We start from the raw sequence: 21,694 nt of genomic DNA on the forward strand, positions 1-21,694 counted from the left end.
GTACTAACTCACTGTTAATTTCCCTGGAGGGAAAATCTTATAAAAGAAAGTACTCAATAACAGTGTGAAAACATACACAATTAAGGTGAGACTCGGAAGATGTTGCACATTTCCCCCTATAGACATATGCAAAAGCATTTGATTAATAAAACAACCTTACATGGGCGAGACCAAACAACTTACAGTATTTTGGTTTTATTAAAGTAGTGCATCTGTGTCGCGCAGGAAACATGGGACTTTCTCTGCAGTTGCAGGTTAATGCAATGCATGTTTGATTGAACACGCAGATAGGGATAGGGACATAACAGATAGGGACTCCATTCCCTAGTCGCATACAAGACATTCATAACCCAAATACTCCTTAGGGTATTGTAATTAAGCATCTCCTACCTTAAGGTATCCTAGGCTCATCTTAAACCTTTGTCTTTGTCTTTCTAGGCACACTGAAATCACACGGATATGCTATATCACTACTCAACATCCAAATAGTCAAAAATTCTTGCTCTGGATGAGTGACATCATTGGTTATCACGTGAAAACAACAACACAAACTAAACATCTCATCCTACTGGTACATGAATGTGTTTCTGAAGCACAGAGAGCACTTGGCTGGAATGCCAGGACCTCATTGTTAATTGTCTATGGTGGTGTCAATTGTCGGCTGCTGAGATTGCCCTGCTTCCATCCACGAAACTTCCCCCTTGGATTGGACAAGCTTTTGTTCTCCACTCATATTTCAATCAAATCCAATCCCGACTCGGTTTCCGAGCAGCAGAGGAGGGAGGGGAGGGAGGGGGGGGGGGAGTAGACGGGGGTCATGTGTTATCCAAAGGCCTAATGAGAACCTTCAGTCAACGCATTGGCTGTCATTTTTTATCCTGTCCTTCCTAGGAGATAAGAGCGAGAGAGTGCTGTGCAGATAGAGGCTGTCCATTTCCACATGTACTAATTAAGCTGAGACCAACTCAAAAGAGCCCTAGCAGGTTTTTTTCTTCTCACATTTGAAAACAATCATTGCTGCTAGGCAACCCAAGCCCCTGGTACTAATTGTCCCTCTATCAACTTAATCTGGCATTTGCAACTTCACTTAAGTCTTTTTGAGGCCTGGATGTCTGTTTCTTGTCTTACTGTGACATTAGCATGGCATTAGTGTGAGCCTACTGGGTCTATGGTCCGTGTCTGCCAGACACAACAATAACAATGTCACAAATATTTTATTTGCGACATCTGTAATGGAAATGGAAGATATATGAGAATTATTTTTATCCGTTCAACATCATTTCTATCCGTTCGACAGGCGTGGATTTTTCTTTCATGCGTCAAATGATGATGGAAATGTTTTTTTTTCTTCAAATAAATGATGACTGCCGATGATTGCCTACTGCTTGGAAAATGAATTTTTTCAACTATAAAAACAATGTTTCTTTGCAGGACAAGGATTATCCTGACTTTCAAGAATGCTTGAATTGCTTCACCTTGCTTTTCTGGTTGGTTTGATGCAAGTTTCACCATCCAATTACTTCAGATCTACAGGAGTGCAAGTATCACCATGGCACGAACCGTGGCGATACGTTGGCACATGAAAATGATTAGAATATGGCAAATATTAGTCAGTTATTGCCTTGCGGGCTTTTGCTGAGACATGAAACAGATAGGTGGGCAGGCATACAGGCGGTCACCAATTTATTAATGTGCAATTTGCCTAAATGGGTGATGGAAACACTTCAACCACTACTGTTTTATTCAACACTAGGTTTCTGTGATGTCAATATGTCCAACTGTTATCGGAACAAGATAGTTAAATGGAAACTCACCCTAGCAGGTAATTGTGGCATCTATTTTGTATTTTATTTTTATTTAAAGCCAACAAAAAAATTACTGGACAAGTTCATTGAAACATAGATACTGATCTTGTGATTTAAGTACGAAAAAGTTCAATTGGTTAATTTCCTTGCCAAGGGTGTAAAGACAGTAGGGGTCATGTTGGATATCAAGAACTACATGCTCTGATTTGGTCGGTCCATGCACTCTTCGAAAAAAAGGTGCTATGTAGAACCTAAAAGGATTTTTCGGTTGTCACATTGGAGAACCCTTTGAAGAACCCTTTTTGGTTCCAGGTAGAACTCTTTTGGGTTCAATGTAGAACCCTTTCCATATAGTAATCAGGTTTTATACATCATTTTATAGAAATGGCTGAACCTGAATTCGTCCCCATTTACATTGACGCTACCAAAAGGGATTTTTTTTTTATAGTGATATTGAAATGATTGGAAATCACCATTACACTAAGGAAGTATTTATGCCCATTAACTCAAGGTAAATTGAAATCAGGGACTGCGTGGTCTATAAATATGTGAATGACATGTTTTATAAAATGACATTTAGGCACATTCCATTTCACCACTAATAACCCCCAATCATAACACGTTATAATTATGTCTGGATTCTAGCAGTAAGCCCCACTACACATTTGCCTCAATTATCTATTTCCCACCATTTTAACTGTGACTTTTGTATGCGCTGCAATGAACAAATCCTCTGCAGTTGCTTGCCGCCAAGACCTACGCGGGCACTAATGTGGAAGAAAGACAAATGTTGTAAACATTAGGGCTTTGCCCTATCAGGGAAAATACTAATGGAATAGAGGGAAGTGGCTAGAAGTGCAGTAACACTGCAGTCTATTTCTAGAGAGAAAAACAAAGCTTTTAAGGGGCCATGAATATTTTAAAGAGGAGAGGGCTCTAATAGGACCAACAGGTCTACGAGCAGTGCCTATGCTGCTCACATCGAATAAGAAATTGATTACAAATCAGTCACTGTAAAATACAATTCTGGGCACAGACAAAGAGCGACTGAAAGAAACCATTTTCAGGCCGAGAGTCTTTTTGATTTGGCTCATGTTGATCTTGTATTGATTCCGCCTACGTTGGTCAAATATCACAATCCCACTTATGAATGCTCATTGATTGAGGCTTGATTTTCAGATGGCTAGGATTGAAGGTTGACCAGACAGGACACATGGAGAAGTTGATTAGAGCATCAGACAACCAGGGACAGATCATTGATCCAAATGTCTTTGTCTGATTGGGATGAAAGGGATTGGTACCCTTTGCGTATGCATGCAGACACGGCCCTACCCTGGCTGAATTTGCCTCAGACTCATGCATGGGAGGAAAGTGATCATACTTTCATTGCGGAGGGTTTTTATAAGCAGTTCTATGATGGGCTCTTTTGTTCCGCAATATGTACAACCATCTTTGATTATATTATTCTTCCAATTCCAAACTAATAATTGTGATGGAAAATGGGAAACATGAGTTTTACATTCACTGTATTCCTATTCTCCTGTGTAGCTTATCATGTGGCGTGACAACTCACTAGCAGCAGTTTGCTTGCAATGGTACCATGCAATTGTGCATCCAGCAAAAGGAAAGGCACGTTAAAACTCTTTTTCCCAGAAATCCAGGTAAACCAATGTTTCTCTCACTAATATTATAAGAAATCACATAGCTTTGTCATGTGTACCAATCATCTCACCTTCCTCCCAAAGTGTGCACTTGTTTACTTCCCTTCACTGATTTGAAAGGAAATAACTGGTATAAGAAGGTGGAAACTCCCACTAGTCCTTGCCTACACCACTCCGATGCTTTTCGATTTGTGTAAAGTAGTGAACAAGTGCACACTTCAGGAAAAACAAAGATATTATTGAGACCCAACCCATGGTATACACCCTACATACTCAACTGGCGGACCACGGACCAGATCCGGACCCAGAACGGGGTTAATACTCGGTTGGGCTTTGAGGTCGCATGTGTTGCGAGGTGGTGGTTTGTTACTAAGCCGATAAATTACAATGTCCATCCGGACCTTTGCCACCTAGGATTATTTTGTGACTGGACCTTCTCAAATAGTACTTGAGTATCCCTGGTCGACACCTATGAAAAGCCCATTTTTTACCATACAGGAAAAGTAATTGGTGTCTTTGTACAATCAATGTTCCAGAGCATCTAAAATTCTCTGGGGAAATCAAAGGATTGGTGTGTACAGTATTACCACCTGCTCATGATATAAAAACAAGCAATGCTCTGCACCAACTGAGAAACTAATAGAGATAGCAGGGTACAAGAAGTAGCTACTGTATGTTGTATCAGGTTTATAAAGTGAGAGATGGCTCCATCACTGTACAAAACCATTTTTCTAACAACAAAAACATTCTGCGTAAGATATGAATTACTGAGAACTGCAGGATTTCTGGTGGCTTCTCCAAAGCTCTAATTTAGACTCTTATAGGAAAAGGGGCTATCAAGAACCTTAAAACCTCTTAAGGATCCGCCCCTTTTCTTCAATTTTTGCCTAAAATGACATACCCAAATCAAACTGCCTGTAACTCAGGCCCTGAAGCAGGGATATGAATTTTCTTGGTACCATTTGAAAGGAAACACTGACGTATTTGGAAATGTGAAAGGAATGCAGGAAAATATAACACAATAGATCTGGAAAAAAGACAATACAAAGAGAAAAACAACAGTTATTTTGTATTTTGTTTGTACCATAATCTTTGAAATGCAAGAGAACGGTCATAATGTATTATTCCAGCCCAGGTGCAATTTAGATGTTGGTCACTAGATGGCAGCAGTGGATGTGGAAAGTTTTAGACTGATCCAAAGAACAATTGCATTTATGTTCAAAATGTTGTATAAAAGACTGCCCAAATGTGCCTAATTTGTTTATTAATAACGTTTCATGTTCAAAATTGTGCACTCTCCTCAAACAATAATATGGTTTTCTTTCACTGTAACAGCTACTGTAAATTGGACAGTGCAGCTCGATTAACAATAATTGAAGCTTTCTGCCAATATCAGATGTGTCTATGTCCTGGGAAATGTTACTGTTACTTACAACCTCATGCTAATCGCATTAGCCTACGTTTGCTCATCCGATCCTGAAGAAGTTTTAAAGGCGGACCCTTTGAAGAACCCTTTTTCCTTCTTAGTTGCAGGTAGAACCATTTCTACAGAGGGTTTTACATGGAACCCAAAAGGGTTCACCTGGAACCAAAAAAGGGTTATCCTATGGGGACAGCCAAAGAACCCTTTTTTCAAAGAGTATAGTGCATAAAGAAGATAAAACGAATCTCCTGTAACTACTTTGCTCCTGCATAAAGGGAACATACACCACAGAAGATCTCTGAACAATGTGGCTTTGACCCCATAATATGATCTTGCACATTCCATGACAGACATTTTATGAAGTTATGAGATGTAATTCTTACCTTTGTAGAAGCATTCCTCGCTGTGCATGATAGTAATTCTCTGTGCACCCAGACAGGAGGCACGGTGGAGCTCACAGTGGTTCTGATACAACTTGCCGTCCGAGCCACACACCGGTTTGTAGTGTGGTTTACAGCGGTCCAGACAGTTGCACTCCCCTTTACCACTCTCATGGTTGACCACGCAGTGACGCCCAAGGCCACAGTACTTGTGCTCACAAGGACTCTGGAAGCCCTTGTTATGGCCCATAAACCCTGCAAGGAAAACACAAATAAAGAAATGTTTAAAATCAGAAAATAATAAGATTAATAGGACGATAGTATGTTAGAGTTTGAAAGTTGGCTTAAAGTACAGCTGTGGGATCTTAATTTGACCAGTTTCTCACAGAATAAAAATAATCATGCAACAACAGGAAATTTGAATTATTGTGTGGATTATAATTCATATACATTTTTGTTGTAGGGGTTGATAGATTTTTAGTGAGGGCAAATCAAGTCTGACATTTTTAAATGGAAACTTCAAACGTTAGAAGCCTTTTAAACCTTGATTACACTACAAGTTTGCATTTCCTGCAACAACAGGGTGATCAAATTAAGATCCCATGGCAGGTTATACAAGAATGTAAAAACATTAACATCAGATACTAGAAAGGTAATAAGATGATAGTCAGAGTTTGAAAAGCTTTTGAAGTTTACTTGTAGTAACTGTCTAGGTTTAAGTAAATCTCGCATTGAGGCAAAAATGTGTGTTTTATATTATTTTGTACTACTTTTCAGGCAGTGAGTTATCGTGTGTTTAACAAGTCAACCTTCACACCAGTGAGTATTCTTGACAGGGCAAGAAGCACGGTAACCTCTCATCCGTACCAAATGTGTTGGGTCTCAAACGGAAGGTTGCTCTCTCTTAGGTCCCCTATCCACCAGTTCCATTGCCCTTTGGAATCACTCTCAAGGGCAGTGTGCAAATTACTTTTCCTTATTTGTTTCTCTGTCTGGCTTAAGCTTTCGCAAGAAACATTGTTTCAGCTGGGCACTCAGTTTCCCGCACCGATGAGCTCGGGACGGACACAGCTCTGTTTCAGGTGTTCTTGACTTTTCTTTTTACAAAAAAAGGTTAATTTGTCAGCAAGATGCATCACTTAGGCTAATTCAGGCTACAAGAGTGTAGGCCTAATGACAATCGCTGAATGTAATTACACTTTTTGGTGTTTTGTAACAGAAATCTCCTTCCATTAATCAAATGGCGGTTTCACACTTCACAGTGCACTTTTTGGATGCTGGAATCATTTTGGTGTTGACGAATGTACGTAGGTAGCCTACTTTTTGGAGTGATTTGTTTGACAGTCAGATGAAATCATCATGAAATTAATAGGGACCCCCAAATATCACAGTATAATTAGCACTGCTCAAGGGGAATAAGAACATGGCCACCAAAGCTGGAAAAACAATCCCACTGGGACTAATGATGGCCACTGAAATGATGGGAAGATTCACTCAATAAGCATAATTTATCTGCTCTAGGTCTATTTATGTTGCTTTTTGGTTGTCTACCTCAATAATTATCAGGGCACCATTTCACTACGTAAGCTAAAAGCATTGTGAATAAAGTATGAAGAAAAATGTGTATACACAATGTATTGAGCGCAGTCCTACTTTTCACAAATCCACCACTATTTTGAAATGTTTATATTTATCGGACAATCCACTGCTGTAGTGAGCTATATAACATGAATATATACATTAGGATCAAAGTATAAACAAGGGGCTACCATACTCTTCTCTGTAATCATCTTTGAGCTTTAGTATTGGCCATTGAATAAGGAGTGGTGCATCCTAATGGTACGATGTTTCAGTGCCTCAGATGCCTTCTTTACAATTACCAATGCATCTGCCCCACAAGGTGCACACGGTGTTCTAATAAACAAACCCCGCTATAGAGGGAAATAAAAACACTCTACTCTCATTGGTCAACGAGGGAATCCGTTGGCAGGGAACCTGAATACAGTAACAAACAAACCACTCGTAAAGAGGCTTCGTCACCCTGGTAGCGACTCCCCGTGGGTGTATTATCCCCTATCTGTCAGGGAGGATTTAAACGATACAAGTGTCTACATTGTGGCCTGATTCAAGCCAATCAATGGCCATGGTTCGCTGTGATTTATTTATCCCCCTCGGTGGGGTGGCATAATGATTATTCAATGTGACTTTGTGTTGCACAGTAAGGTGCCCAAACGCCACTGACGGGGGTCATAGAAGGGCAGAGGGAGTTGGTTATTGGTATGCACACCCAGTCTCTGGGTGATCCAGTGACATCAAAGACAAATGAATAATTCTGTGCAATGATTTGTTTATTGATGACTAGCCGTTTCAAAGTGAGAGGCGTGCGGCGGGAGGGAGGGAGTATCCGATTCTGGGCGCTAGTTAGCGTTTCTGCATTTGTAATTGTTGCTGGCTTTATCCGATGAAAAAACTATTTTCTTTGGAATGTTCACTTGGAAAATGTTCATTCATTATTCATAACTGTATTGTACAGCAATGAGGACGATTTTCAGAAAGACAGATGGACAGATAGAGTTGCGTAGATGTTCTGCTGCATCCAAAATGCATGGATAGTTCACAGGGAACTGTCTTGATTTGAAGGCAACAACAACAGTGGAAATGACTGTTAACCAGGGAAAAATAAGTCATGCTCACTGGGATACAGTGAGTGTCAGATATATTCAGCCCATGTGCTCAGTCTGATGGTCTAGTAAGCATTTCACCTGTTGTTTTATGAAGCATGTGACAAATAAAATAAAAGTTGATTTGAACATATGTTGACCCCAGTGTACATAGTTTTGAAGGGCAACGCCCTTCTACGTATTCATAATGAGATGCATGTCGTGTATAACTCTGAAGAGTTACATGGACTCAAAAGACATGACCAGAATGACATTGCAGTGGTTCAAACATGAAAGCATTTAGGATGGAAAACTCAATAATGTCCATGTGCACCACCCGTTGCATCATACTTTGCTAAATCATTATAATACATAAATATCTAGTGCCTTGTGGCTACCAGAAGCATTTACCTCTTCGGTATGCTCCACCTTACTCTCTTTGCGATGCCTTTCTGAATCTGAAGCCTTCAAACCCATTACAAAGCTGAATCTAACTGACTCGCTCCCATTCACATTCATAAGCATGCCCCCAAAGCATGCTATTTACAGCACTCTCTCAGATATACAATGCATGCTTTTTCCCCAACAATATCCCATTTGCCGTCTCCATTTGTTCCATAAACCCAGGATGCAAGACCCGGCCCATGTGATGTTTTCGTAACAGCGGCTCTGAGTCCTTGGGGAAAGTCGGGAGTGTAGTAAACAACAGTTTGGAAGCTCTCAGATCATCTCAGCTCATCTCACCGTGGTGAGTTAAGATTCCCCAGAAGACGCACGTGCGAGAACAAGATGATGCAAGTCTAAATCAACAGCACACTAAACAACGCAAAAAAAACTTTACATGACACGACGCACAACACGACTCGCTCGCCACAAGTCACCCCGCTTGGATTAGTTCCTTGAAAGTTGCACCAGTAACACATTGTGTTACCACGGTCTATGGAGGAGCGGCCTACGTAGAAAGTGGGTAAAACCGGAAAGGTGTCTGCACTCGAGAAAAGCATTAACATTAGCGCTAGCAGGAAAGACTGTGTATTTTTACTAGCATACCTGCTGTCATGGAAACAAAGAGTAATATATTCACGGTGGCAGGCCGGTGTCATTTAACCTGCTCCCTTTCAATCCCGAACAATTGTAATTCATTCCTCCACATAGGCTTAATTAAAACCGGATAAGAGTGTTTTAGAGTGTTTTAGGCAGAAGAGAGAAGCCTGATTAGTTCTCGCCAGTGTGTCATCACTAATCACTTGTGTCATTTTTGTATTGAGAAAGACTTTAACATGAATAATTAATGAATAAATACTAAAGAAAGGACCCCCTGCTCAGAAATCACAAGAAGGTTGTTGGCTCTATTCTTACATCACTGCATTGCAGGGCAAATGACTACAGGGGGAAACTACATGTATATAGCACTCTGTTGGTGGCAATAATTTTATATAATCATTTAAATTGGAAAAACTAAGTGTTGAATCAAGTGTCGTTTTTTGTGCCAGTTCATAAACCATGTGCCATGGAATTGGTATATCGAAAATATCTTCCCATTTATTTTGAACCTGTATGGCACAGCTGTCAACATTTTTATTCTCAAATGAAACTGGTATATTTTTCTATTTATGCCAGTTCCTTTCAGCCAATTTGTATCTTAAATATATGGCGGGCAAACAAGTTCCCTACCTTCTCCCTTTTCCACTTGCCTCCTCCACTTTTGTGGTAGTGCTGCAATTAGTTGGCTGTAAATTAGGATTGAGCAGATATTCCCGTATATTTCCGATAGCTGCATATGTGACATAACTCCTTCCATTCATAATGTCATTAATAAGTATAACACCATTTTTAAACCATTTTTCCATAAACAATGTTTTTTCATTCATCAGTATATTTGAGTTTAACCATAACATTTGTTGTAATATTTGTTATATCTTTTCTGGAAGATAAAACTGAAATTGTAACCAGCTTTGTATGGCTTGTTTAAGACAGAGTGATACTTTAAACCAAATGTTATTTTCAATTAGTCGGACATGATTTGTAATCTTAGTTAGCATCTCTCGACAGAGGACTATTTCCTCAGTGAACCTATTGCAAAGTTCATTCTATTGTGTTCTGAACGAGGGGACAGAAAAATGTATTTACCAAAACAAATGTACTTTTGTACAATATTGAGTCCCACAATATGGAAAGGAGATGTAGGGAAGATGGAGAAATACTGTACATACTTTTAGAGACACATATGAATGAATTCATGTTGAGCGTGGGTTTACTTGCGGTATGTAATTGTCAATCTATACAATTACATACTGACTGGTGGAAAAAATTGACAATTATAGTGAATTTCTATTTTTAAAAGCTCTAGGATCAAGACGTAATTGCTTTGATTACACAAAATGGTAGGCTAAACGCAGTGCCAGTGGTCTCCCATTGTTACTAAAAGCATATGTAGGCACAGACTTGCTCGGAGGTGAGTGACGCCCAACTGTTAAAACATGGTTCAATATAGATGCCTCATGACATTTTTTGGAACAATAAAAAAAAAACACACACACGCTTAAACCTTTTGCTACCGTACCTTCATTTCAAATAGAGTGATGCATCTGTCCAAATCCTCAGTGACTTGGATAGGCCTATACTTCTTTGTGGGAGAAAGATTCCCAAATATTTGAATGTAGTTTCTCTGCCAACACAACCTTGCTAGGAATGCATCCAATAGGTAGTCACGGCTTCACAATGGAGATGATCAGAGGGTTGTTGCAAGGTTGTCGCTCAACATTTTCCAATAGTACCGATGTTGTACAAAGTTGTAGCCTATGAAGTTTCTGAAAAGTTGTATTGGCACCAAAGCTTACACTCTGAAAAAGGTGTTTTGAAGTCCATCTCATCACAACCTACATTGCAGTAATTGCAAAATTGCGACGATGTATTGTGCTTGTTAGTGTTGATTAAACAACCAATGAAAATGTTTAATAAGTGATGATTTAAGGCGCAAAAGCTTTTGCCGCCATTTAAAGCAGCCTCAAAAAGTTACAAAAAAAAATGTGATGTTGCCCTTCCACGTAAATGACTCCATCACATAGGCCTTCGGGTTCCTCTCGATGTAGCTCACAAGTGAAGCCTGAACCGAAACAGGTTGTCTTGGGAGATAACTAAGTATTCAACAGGAAAGTACTGCTGTCGGCACAACAAGCTAAACCTATCCAAGCGTGCTCAGCCAATCGATTGATTGCAAGTGAGCATTAGTCCCCTGTTCTAGACCAAAGCACACAATTGGGTGTGTAAAGGTGCTGTTTGTGCAATCCAACTGCACGTTCACTCAACCAGGATTGAACTTTCCATCCCATTAATCTCTTTGGCCTGATCAGTCAATAGGGGCCCATGCTTTTCTCTCAGTGTGTCCATATTAGAATGCATCCCTCATTCCATGTCAGTAAATGGTCCTATTTGTCAGAGTGTGCCATGCTTGACTGATTGTCAACTCCTAACACTACTCCCAGTGTTAATTCACATAACATTAAGTTGTCTTGCTGGTGGCAGCTAGCCACAGTGTGTGTTTGGTGACATACGATATCTTGGGGAGTTTTGGTACAGTTTTTATTTTTGGCTTTTTGACCGCTGGTTTTCTGGTCGAAGGGGACAGAAACACATGTCCCAGTAATGTGTTCATATTATGATGTGGAATTTGTTCATTTGAGGATGGGTTGTGTTTGTTCTATTATAACAGCTTGTTAATGGTGTGTCAAAAGAACACAAGAGCATGCTACATGTCACATGTTGTGTTTTTTTGCGTCTGAGTCGGTGTGTTCTTTAGAATCTTAGTAACAGCAACTATTGAATCTGAAACGGGGGAATTTACCATCAGAACCCAAATTAATCAAAGATTCTCCCGTTTCTGTAAAGAACTGTACACCTCTGATTGTAAATCCAAACCAGTCCTTTCTAAAAATAATTAAGAACCCTCAAAAGAGGAAGCCACCTCGCTGGGAGCCTAAATCGCTCTTAATGAACTCAAATGGGCATTGGATAGCATAAATAAAGGCAAAACACCTGGATGGAACGGTATAAATTCTGAATCAATTAGGTCCACTATTACTCAAAATTATTAACACAGCCATTCACAAAATAACATTTGGGAGAGATGTGAATACAGCACTAATTTGGCTTTTATTCAATAAAGGTAAGTATGCCAACCAGTGTTCTCACTATCTCCCCTTATCTTTGATAAACACAGATATTAAACAGTTTTCTAACATACTGTCGTCCCGTCTTAAAACTTACTTACCCAAATTGGTCCACACAGGCCAAAGCAGGTTTGTTAAAAAGCTCTTATCCTCAGATAACCTCTGTTGACTATTACGTATCTTAGATGCTTCATCAGACACAACAGCTCATTGGGCTGCATATCTCTCGATGCAGAGAAAGCTTTTGGTAGACTAGAATGGTCATATCTCTGGTCTGTCTTGTAACATATGGGAATTGGATCCCATTTCGTTAATATGATTGAAATACTATATGCCAATCCCTCAGCCATAGTTTTAAAAAACTATATCTGCTCAGCTCCATTCAGAATCACTAGAAGCGGTCCCAATTTTGACTTTGCTATTCTTATTATCCACGGAACCTCTGGCCCAGGCAATTCGTCAAACGAAGGAAATAACACCAAATTTCCTAAAATCGACTGATCACTTCATCAAAAATATATATCATTTAACTAGACAAGTCAGGTAAGAACAAAGTCTTATTTACAATAACGGCCTAGCCCGGCCAAACCCCAACGACGCTGGGCCAATGGTGTGCAGCCCTATGGGACTCCCAATCATGGCTGGTACAGCCTAGAATCAAACCAAGGTCTGTAGTGACACCTCTAGCACTGAGATGCAGTGCCTTAGACCACTGCGCTACTCGGGAGCCCCATTATATGCAGACAATATTTTACTGTATCTAGACAACGTACAGTTGAAGTCGGAAGTTTACATTCACTTAGGTTGGAGTCATTAAAACTTGTTTTTCAACCACTCCACAAATATCTTGTTAACAAACTAGTTTTGGCAAGTCGGTTAGGTCATCTACTTTGTGCATGACACAAGTAATTTTTACAACAATTGTTTACAGACAAATTATTTCACTTATAATTCACTGTATCACGATTCCAGTGTGTCAGATGTTTACATACACTAAGATAGCTGTGCCTTTAAACAGCTTGAAAAATTCCAGAAAATAATGTCATGGCTTTCAAAGCTTCTGATAGGCTAATTGACATCATTTGAGTCAATTGGAGGTGTACCTGTGGATGTATTTCAAGGCCTACCTTCAAACGCAGTGCCTATTTGCTTGACATCATGGGAAAATCAAAACAAATCAGCCAAGACCACAGAAAAAGTATTGTAGACCTCCACAAATCTGGTTCATCCTTGGGAGCAATTTCCAAACGCCTGAAGGTACCACGTTCATCTGTACAAACAATAGCACGCAAGTATAAACACCATGGGACCACGCAGCCATCATACCGCTCAGGAAGGAGACGCGTTCTGTCTCCTAGAGATGAACATACTTTGGTGCGAAAAGTGCAAATCAATCCCAGAACAACAGCAAAGGACCTTGTGAAGATGTTGGAGGAAACAGGTACAAAAGTATCTATATCCACAGTAAAACGAGTTCTACATCGACATAACCTGAAAGGCCGTTCAGCAAGGAAGAAGCCACTTCTCCAAAACCGCCCAAAAAAAAGCCAGACTACGGTTTGCAACTGCACACGGGGCCAAAGATCATACTTTTTGGAGAAATCTCTTCTGGTCTGATGAAACAAAAATAGAACTGTTTGGCCATAATGACCATCGGTATGTTTGGAGGAGAAAGGGACCGCTTGCAAGCCGAAGAACACCATCCCAACCGTGGCAGCATCATGTTGTGGGGCTGTTTTGCTGCAAGAGGGACTGGTGTACTTCACAAAATACATGTCATCATGAAAATTATGTGGATATATTGAAGCAACATCTAAAGACGTCAGGAAGCTGAAGCTTGGTCGAAAATGGGTCTTCCAAATGGACAATGACCCCAAGCATACTTCAAATGTTGTGCAAAATGGCTTAAGGACAACAAAGTCAAGGTATTGAAGCGGCAATCACAAAGTCCTGACCTCAACCCTATAGAAAATGTGTGGGCAGAACTAAAAAAAGTGTGTGTGAGAAAGGAGGCCTTCAAACCTGACTCAGTTACACCAGTTCTGTCAAGATGAATGGGCCAAAATTCACCCAACTTATTGTGGGAAGCTTGTGGAAGGCTAACCGAAACGTTTTACCCAAGTTAATGCTACCAAATACTAATTGAGTGTATGTAAACTTCTGACCCACTGGGAATGTGATGAAAAAAAATCATTGCTGAAATTATCACGACTTCCGCCGAAGTCAGCTCCTCTCGTTGTTTGGGAGGCGTTTGGCGGTCGACGTCACCGGCTTTCTAGCCATCGCCGCTCCATTTTTCATGTATCCACTTGTTTTGTCTTGTTCCCTGCACACCTGGTTTTCATTCCCCAATCAATCTACATGTATTTATTCCTCTGTTACCCATCATGTCTTTGTGCAAGATTGTTTGTGTTAAGTGTGTATTGTTGATGAGCCAGACTGGCTTGCTTTTTTCGTGTTATTTTCATGAAGAGGTTTATTATTAAACATAATTCTTGTGACTGTTTTACACGTTTTGCACTTTTGCCTAAATAAAGTGTGCGCCTGTTCACAAATCTCTGCTCTCCTGCACCTGACTTCACTACCAGTACGCACACATCTGACAGAAATAAACCATTCTCCTTACTATTATTCTGACATTTCACAATCTTAAAATAAAGTGGTGATCATAACTGACCTAAGACAGGGATTTTAACTAGGATTAAATGTCAGGAATTGTGAAAAACTGAGTTTAAATGTATTTGGCTAAGGTGTATGTAAACTTCTGACTTCAACTGTATCCCAATCGCTCTCAAACGCAATGAAGATCATAGATCAATTCTGATAAATGAATCTTACCAAATCAGCCCTAATGCCTCTCTAGACCCAATGGAGGACTCCATCTCCAATCCTTTCCCATTATAAATATTTGGTAGTAGCTAAGGTTCCTTCCTTAGATTAAACCATTGCCAGAAATGTTAACAGAATGCTAAAATAATTTCATTCCTACCTCAGTTCATGAAATAATATCTCTGTTTCTTTAACCGGCAGAATATCTATTGTCAAAATGAATATATTGCCACGGCTGAATTTATGTACCTCAATGCTTCCCATGGCTCACCCTTCTGGATATTGGCAAAAAAAAAATCGTAGTGCGGTTTGAAAATATATATGGCAAGGTAAATGATCCCAGATGAAGTTTTAAAATTAGCACATTTACAAAGAGGGACAGATGTAAGATGACTATCCGTACCAAACTTTAAATTGTATTTCCAGGCACTAGCATTTCGCCCAATCCTAAATTGGTTTAGATAAGATTCTTCTGCCCTCTGGCCTACTATAGAGAGAAATATGGTGTCTCCTATTGCCTTGGAAGAGGTGGTATTCACTGATATATCCCTTAAACGATGTAAACTATGCTTTGGCCCTATTATTGCTTGCACAATTACTATTTGCCGCAAAATTGAAAGACAATAGAATGAAAATGGCATGCCCATGCCCCAATATTTCGCAATAATGCCTTGTGATCTGGAGGGTGACCTTTTGCATCCCCCTGATTGCTCAAATGTGGAATCTGTATCCTTACCGATATCATGGACAGTAATGGTTTGAGAACATTCCAAGATTTGAAAGATACAGTACGTACACATTACCAGACAATTCCCTTTTTCTATGCTGGCGTATGGAGTCCCTCGGAAAACTCAACTACTGAACCATCCAATGATGGGCTCCCAAAATAACTGATCTCAATAATATATAAACACCTTTTGGAAAGCTCATATTCTGAGCTAGCCATTAAAAAAGTATTGTTCACAGATTGAATCTGAACAACCCTTTAATTGGAACATAATATGAATAAATATGACCTTGGCATCCTGTAATCCAAACCATTAATTTATACATTTGAACTTTATTCACAGACTGTATTTAACACCAAGGAAACTGGCCCAAACTGTTCACTATGTCCCCTAAATCAGGTAGGCACATTCCTTCATATGATGTGGGAGTGCGCTGCAGTTAGATGCTTCTGGGGCAAAGTTACAAAATAGATTTTTAAGTGCATGAATTAAAATATAAAATGTTTTGCATACTTAATGATGATAGGACCTTGAATCTTGAATACAAGCCAATTAGATATATTCATTTAGACTTTTCTTTGCTTTCAGGCCCACAGAAAGGGGTGGTACGGGGGGGTGTCGTTGGTCATTGTAGGGGAGGGGAGGGCAGGGGAAGTTGCGTTCGGGGGGGGGGGGGTTAAAGTTCACAAAGAAACAAGCTTGTATTAGACTTGAAGCTTTTCCTCTGTCAAATACTGTCATGTACTGTCATGTTGTGTCTTGTCTCTGTCCTTTCCCTTCACCCTGTCTCCCTCTGCTGGTCGTTGTTAGGTTACCTTTTCTCCCCCTCTTTCCCCCAGCTGTGCCTTGTCTCCTCCTAACCACCTCGTCACCCCGTTTCCCACCTGTTCCCTTTTTCCCTCTGATTAGGTCCCTATATCTCTCTCTGTTTTTGTTCCTGTCCTTGTCGGATTCTTGTTTGTTGTGTTTCATGCCTGAACCAGACTGTCGTCATGTTTGCTGTAACCTTGTCTTGTCCTGTCGGAATCTGCCGGTCCGTCTGAGCCTACCTATGTTTGGTAATTAAAGAAGCTCTGTTTAAGTTAATTCGCTTTTGGGTCCTCATTCACTCACCGTAACAGAAGAATCCGACCAAGAATGGACCCAGCGACTTCGGATCCTCTCCACTCAGCCGTCGGGATCCAGGGAGCGATGCTAGGCAGACACGAGCAGGAAGTGTCTGCTGCTCGACATGCCGTTGAGACCCTGGCCACCCAAGTCTCCAACCTCACAGAACAGGTTCACCATCTCCGCCTCGATCCACCGGCCACTTCCAGGGCTTTCGAATCTCCGGAGCCCAGAATCAATAACCCGCCGTGTTACTCTGGGGAGCCCACTGAATGCCGCTCGTTCCTCACCCAGTGTGATATTGTGTTTTCTCTCCAGCCCAACACTTACTCCAGGAGCACTGCTCGTGTCGCCTACGTCATATCTCTCCTTATTGGACGGGCTCGTGAGTGGGGCACGGCAATCTGGGAGGCAAGGGCTGAGTGTACTAACCAGTATCAGGACTTTAAGGAGGAGATGATACGGGTTTTTGATCGATCTGTTTTTGGGGAGGAGGCTTCCAGGGCCCTGTCTTCCCTATGTCAAGGCAATCGATCCATAACAGACTACTCTATTGAGTTTCGCACTCTTGCTGTCTCCAGTGGCTGGAACGAGCCGGCCTTGCTCGCTCATCTTCTGGAGGGTCTCCGCGCAGAGGTAAAGGATGAGATTCTCTCCCGGGAGGTTCCTTCCAGCGTGGATTCCTTGATTGAACTCGCTATTCGCATTGAGCGACGGGTTGATCTTCGTCACCGAGCTCGTGGAAAGGAGCTCGCGCTCTCCGTCGCCCCCCTCTCCGCATCACTACCATCTTCCTCTGCCGGCTCGGGTGCTGAGCCCATGCAGCTGGGAGGTATCCACATCTCGACTAAGGAGAGGGAACGGAGAATCACCAACCGCCTCTGTCTCTATTGCGGTTCCGCTGGTCATTTTTTCACTTCATGTCCAGTAAAAGGCCAGAGCTCGTCAGTAAGCGGAGGGCTACTGGTGAGCGCTACTACTCCTGTCTCTCCTTCAAGATCCTGCACTACCTTGTCGGTCCATCTACGCTGGACCGGTTCGTCAGCTTCCTGCAGTGCCTTAATAGACTCTGGGGCGGAGGGCTGTTTTATGGACGAGACCTGGGCTCGGGAACATGACATTCCTCTCAGACAGTTAAAGGAGCCCACGGCCTTGTTCGCCCTGGATGGTAGTCCTCTCCCCAGGATTCAGCGTGAGACGCTACCTTTAACCCTCACTGTTTCTGGTAATCATAGTGAAACCATTTCTTTTTTAATTTTTCGTTCACCTTTTACACCTGTTGTTTTGGGCCATCCCTGGCTAGTTTGTCATAATCCTTCCATTAATTGGTCTAGTAATTCTATCCTCTCCTGGAACGTCTCTTGTCATGTGAAATGTTTAATGTCTGCTATCCCTCCTGTTTCCTCTGTCTCTTCTTCACAGGAGGAGCCTGGTGATTTGACAGGGGTGCCGGAGGAATATCACGATCTGCGCACGGTGTTCAGTCGGTCCAGGGCCACCTCTCTTCCTCCACACCGGTCGTATGATTGTAGTATTGATCTCCTTCCGGGAACCACCCCCCCCCGGGGTAGACTATACTCTCTGTCGGCTCCCGAACGTAAGGCTCTCGAAGATTATTTGTCTGTAGCTCTTGACGCCGGTACCATAGTCCCCTCCTCCTCTCCCGCCGGAGCGGGGTTTTTTTTTGTCAAGAAGAAGGACGGGTCTCTGCGTCCCTGCATAGATTATCGAGGGCTGAATGACATAACAGTGAAGAATCGTTATCCGCTTCCTCTTATGTCTTCAGCCTTCGAGATCCTGCAGGGAGCCAGGTTTTTCACTAAGTTGGACCTTCGTAACGCTTACCATCTCGTGCGCATCAGGGAGGGGGACGAGTGGAAGACGGCGTTTAACACTCCGTTAGGGCACTTTGAATACCGGGTTCTTCCTTTCGGCCTCGCTAACGCTCCAGCTGTCTTTCAGGCATTAGTCAATGATGTCCTGAGAGACATGCTGAACATCTTTGTTTTCGTTTACCTTGACGATATCCTGATTTTTTCACCGTCACTCCAGATTCATGTTCAGCACGTTCGACGTGTCCTCCAGCGCCTTTTAGAGAATTGTCTTTTTGTGAAGGCTGAGAAGTGCACTTTTCATGCCTCCTCCGTCACATTTCTCGGTTCTGTTATTTCCGCTGAAGGCATTAAGATGGATCCCGCTAAAGTCCAAGCTGTCATTGATTGGCCCGTCCCTAAGTCACGCGTCGAGCTGCAGCGCTTTCTCGGCTTCGCGAACTTCTATCGTCGTTTCATCCGTAATTTCGGTCAGGTGGCAGCTCCTCTCACAGCCCTTACTTCTGTCAAGACGTGCTTTAAGTGGTCCGTTTCCGCCCAGGGAGCTTTTGATCTCCTCAAGAATCGTTTTACATCCGCTCCTATCCTTGTTACACCTGACGTCTCTAGACAGTTCGTTGTCGAGGTTGACGCGTCAGAGGTGGGCGTGGGAGCCATTCTTTCTCAGCGCTCCCTCTCTGACGACAAGGTCCACCCATGCGCGTATTTTTCTCATCGCCTGTCGCCGTCGGAACGTAACTATGATGTGGGTAACCGCGAACTGCTCGCCATCCGGTTAGCCCTAGGCGAATGGCGACAGTGGTTGGAGGGGGCGACCGTTCCTTTTGTCGTTTGGACTGACCATAGGAACCTTGAGTACATCCGTTCTGCCAAACGACTTAATGCGCGTCAGGCGCGTTGGGCGCTGTTTTTCGCTCGTTTCGAGTTCGTGATTTCTTATCGTCCGGGCTCTAAGAACACCAAGCCTGATGCTTTGTCTCGTCTCTTCAGTTCTTCAGTAGCCTCCACTGACCCCGAGGGGATTCTCCCTGAGGGGCGTGTTGTCGGGTTGACTGTCTGGGGAATTGAGAGGCAGGTAAAACAAGCGCTCACTCACACTCCGTCGCCGCGCGCTTGTCCTAGGAACCTTCTTTTCGTTCCCGTTCCTACTCGTCTGGCCGTTCTTCAGTGGGCTCACTCTGCCAAGTTAGCCGGCCACCCTGGCGTTCGGGGTACGCTTGCTTCCATTCGCCAGCGTTTTTGGTGGCCCACCCGGGAGCATGACACGCATCGTTTCGTGGCTGCTTGTTCGGTCTGCGCGCAGACTAAGTCCGGTAACTCTCCTCCTGCCGGCCGTCTCAGGCCGCTTCCTATTCCCTCTCGACCGTGGTCTCACATCGCCTTAGATTTTGTCACCGGACTGCCTTCGTCAGCGGGGAAGACTGTTATTCTTACGGTTGTCGATAGGTTCTCTAAGGCGGCTCATTTCATTCCCCTTGCTAAGCTTCCTTCTGCTAAAGAGACGGCACAAATCATCATCGAGAATGTTTTCAGAATTCATGGCCTTCCGTCAGACGTCGTTTCGGACAGAGGTCCGCAATTCACGTCTCAATTTTGGAGGGAGTTTTGCCGTTTGATTGGGGCTTCCGTCAGTCTCTCTTCCGGCTTTCACCCCCAGTCTAACGGTCAAGCAGAACGGGCCAATCAGACTATTGGTCGCATCTTACGCAGTCTTTCTTTTCGCAACCCTGCGTCTTGGTCAGAACAGCTCCCCTGGGCAGAATACGCCCACAACTCGCTTCCTTCGTCTGCGACCGGGCTATCTCCTTTTCAGAGTAGCCTCGGGTACCAGCCTCCGCTGTTCTCATCTCAGTTCGCCGAGTCCAGCGTCCCCTCCGCTCAGGCTTTTGTCCAACGTTGCGAGCGCACCTGGAAGAGGGTCAGGTCTGCACTTTGCCGTTATAGGACGCAGACTGTGAGGGCTGCTAATAAGCGTAGAACTAAGAGTCCTAGATATTGTCGCGGTCAGAGAGTTTGGCTCTCCACTCAGAACCTTCCCCTTAAGACGGCTTCTCGCAAGTTGACCCCGCGGTTCATTGGTCCGTTCCGTATTTCTCGGGTCATTAATCCTGTCGCAGTTCGACTCCTTCTTCCGCGATACCTTCGTCGCGTCCACCCGGTCTTCCATGTCTCCTGCATCAAGCCCGTCCTTCGCGCCCCCGCTCGTCTCCCCCCCCCCCCCCATCCTTGTCGAGGGCGCACCCATCTACAGGGTCCGTAGAATTTTGGACATGCGTCCTCGGGGCCGTGGTCACCAGTACCTCGTAGATTGGGAGGGGTACGGTCCTGAGGAGAGGAGTTGGGTTCCCTCTCGGGACGTGCTGGACCGTGCGCTGATCGAGGATTTCCTCCGTTGCCGCCAGGTTTCCTCCTCGAGTGCGCCAGGAGGCGCTCGGTGAGTGGGGGGGGTACTGTCATGTACTGTCATGTTGTGTCTTGTCTCTGTCCTTTCCCTTCACCCTGTCTCCCTCTGCTGGTCGTTGTTAGGTTACCTTTTCTCCCCCTCTTTCCCCCAGCTGTGCCTTGTCTCCTCCTAACCACCTCGTCACCCCGTTTCCCACCTGTTCCCTTTTTCCCTCTGATTAGGTCCCTATATCTCTCTCTGTTTTTGTTCCTGTCCTTGTCGGATTCTTGTTTGTTGTGTTTCATGCCTGAACCAGACTGTCGTCATGTTTGCTGTAACCTTGTCTTGTCCTGTCGGAATCTGCCGGTCCGTCTGAGCCTACCTATGTTTGGTAATTAAAGAAGCTCTGTTTAAGTTAATTCGCTTTTGGGTCCTCATTCACTCACCGTAACAAATACAAATAATTTCTGATTTCCAGCATTTCTGATTTCCACTGTTATCTTGAAATAGAACACATAGAAGACATGACTGTCAGGCTTTAGCCTTGCAAGACTCTGAAGCCATGTCAAGCAAAAAAACAAACAGAGGTGATTGACAGAGGTGTGTTTGAAAAGGCAAAACAAAAAATCCTTGGGTGGTAACTGTTTCTTGTTGGATCAAACAACTTCCATAACCATTGACCTGAATGGGAAAAAAAACAGAAGGGAAATTAAATAT

The 21,694-nt window shown here is 42.9% G+C and overlaps 1 protein-coding gene across 4 annotated transcripts in view; it reads right to left on the bottom strand.

Annotated features, from left to right (window-relative positions):
* The window catches only part of LOC110505137 (follistatin-related protein 5), a 163,590-nt gene that overhangs the window by 91,191 nt on the left and 50,705 nt on the right, over positions 1 to 21,694 (bottom strand). For 3 of the 4 annotated variants that reach the window (XM_021584135.2, XM_021584134.2, XM_021584136.2), the window contains exon 4: positions 5,273 to 5,524. In XM_021584135.2, coding sequence (XP_021439810.1) covers positions 5,273 to 5,524 — 252 coding nt within the window. Of the gene's footprint in view, positions 1 to 5,272; positions 5,525 to 8,673; positions 8,874 to 21,694 lie in introns of those variants that run through there. The other variant, XM_036969941.1, reaches the window with a different exon arrangement.

This window comes from Oncorhynchus mykiss, chromosome 31 (genome assembly GCF_013265735.2).
Source record: "Oncorhynchus mykiss isolate Arlee chromosome 31, USDA_OmykA_1.1, whole genome shotgun sequence".
Classification (NCBI taxonomy): domain Eukaryota; kingdom Metazoa; phylum Chordata; class Actinopteri; order Salmoniformes; family Salmonidae; genus Oncorhynchus; species Oncorhynchus mykiss.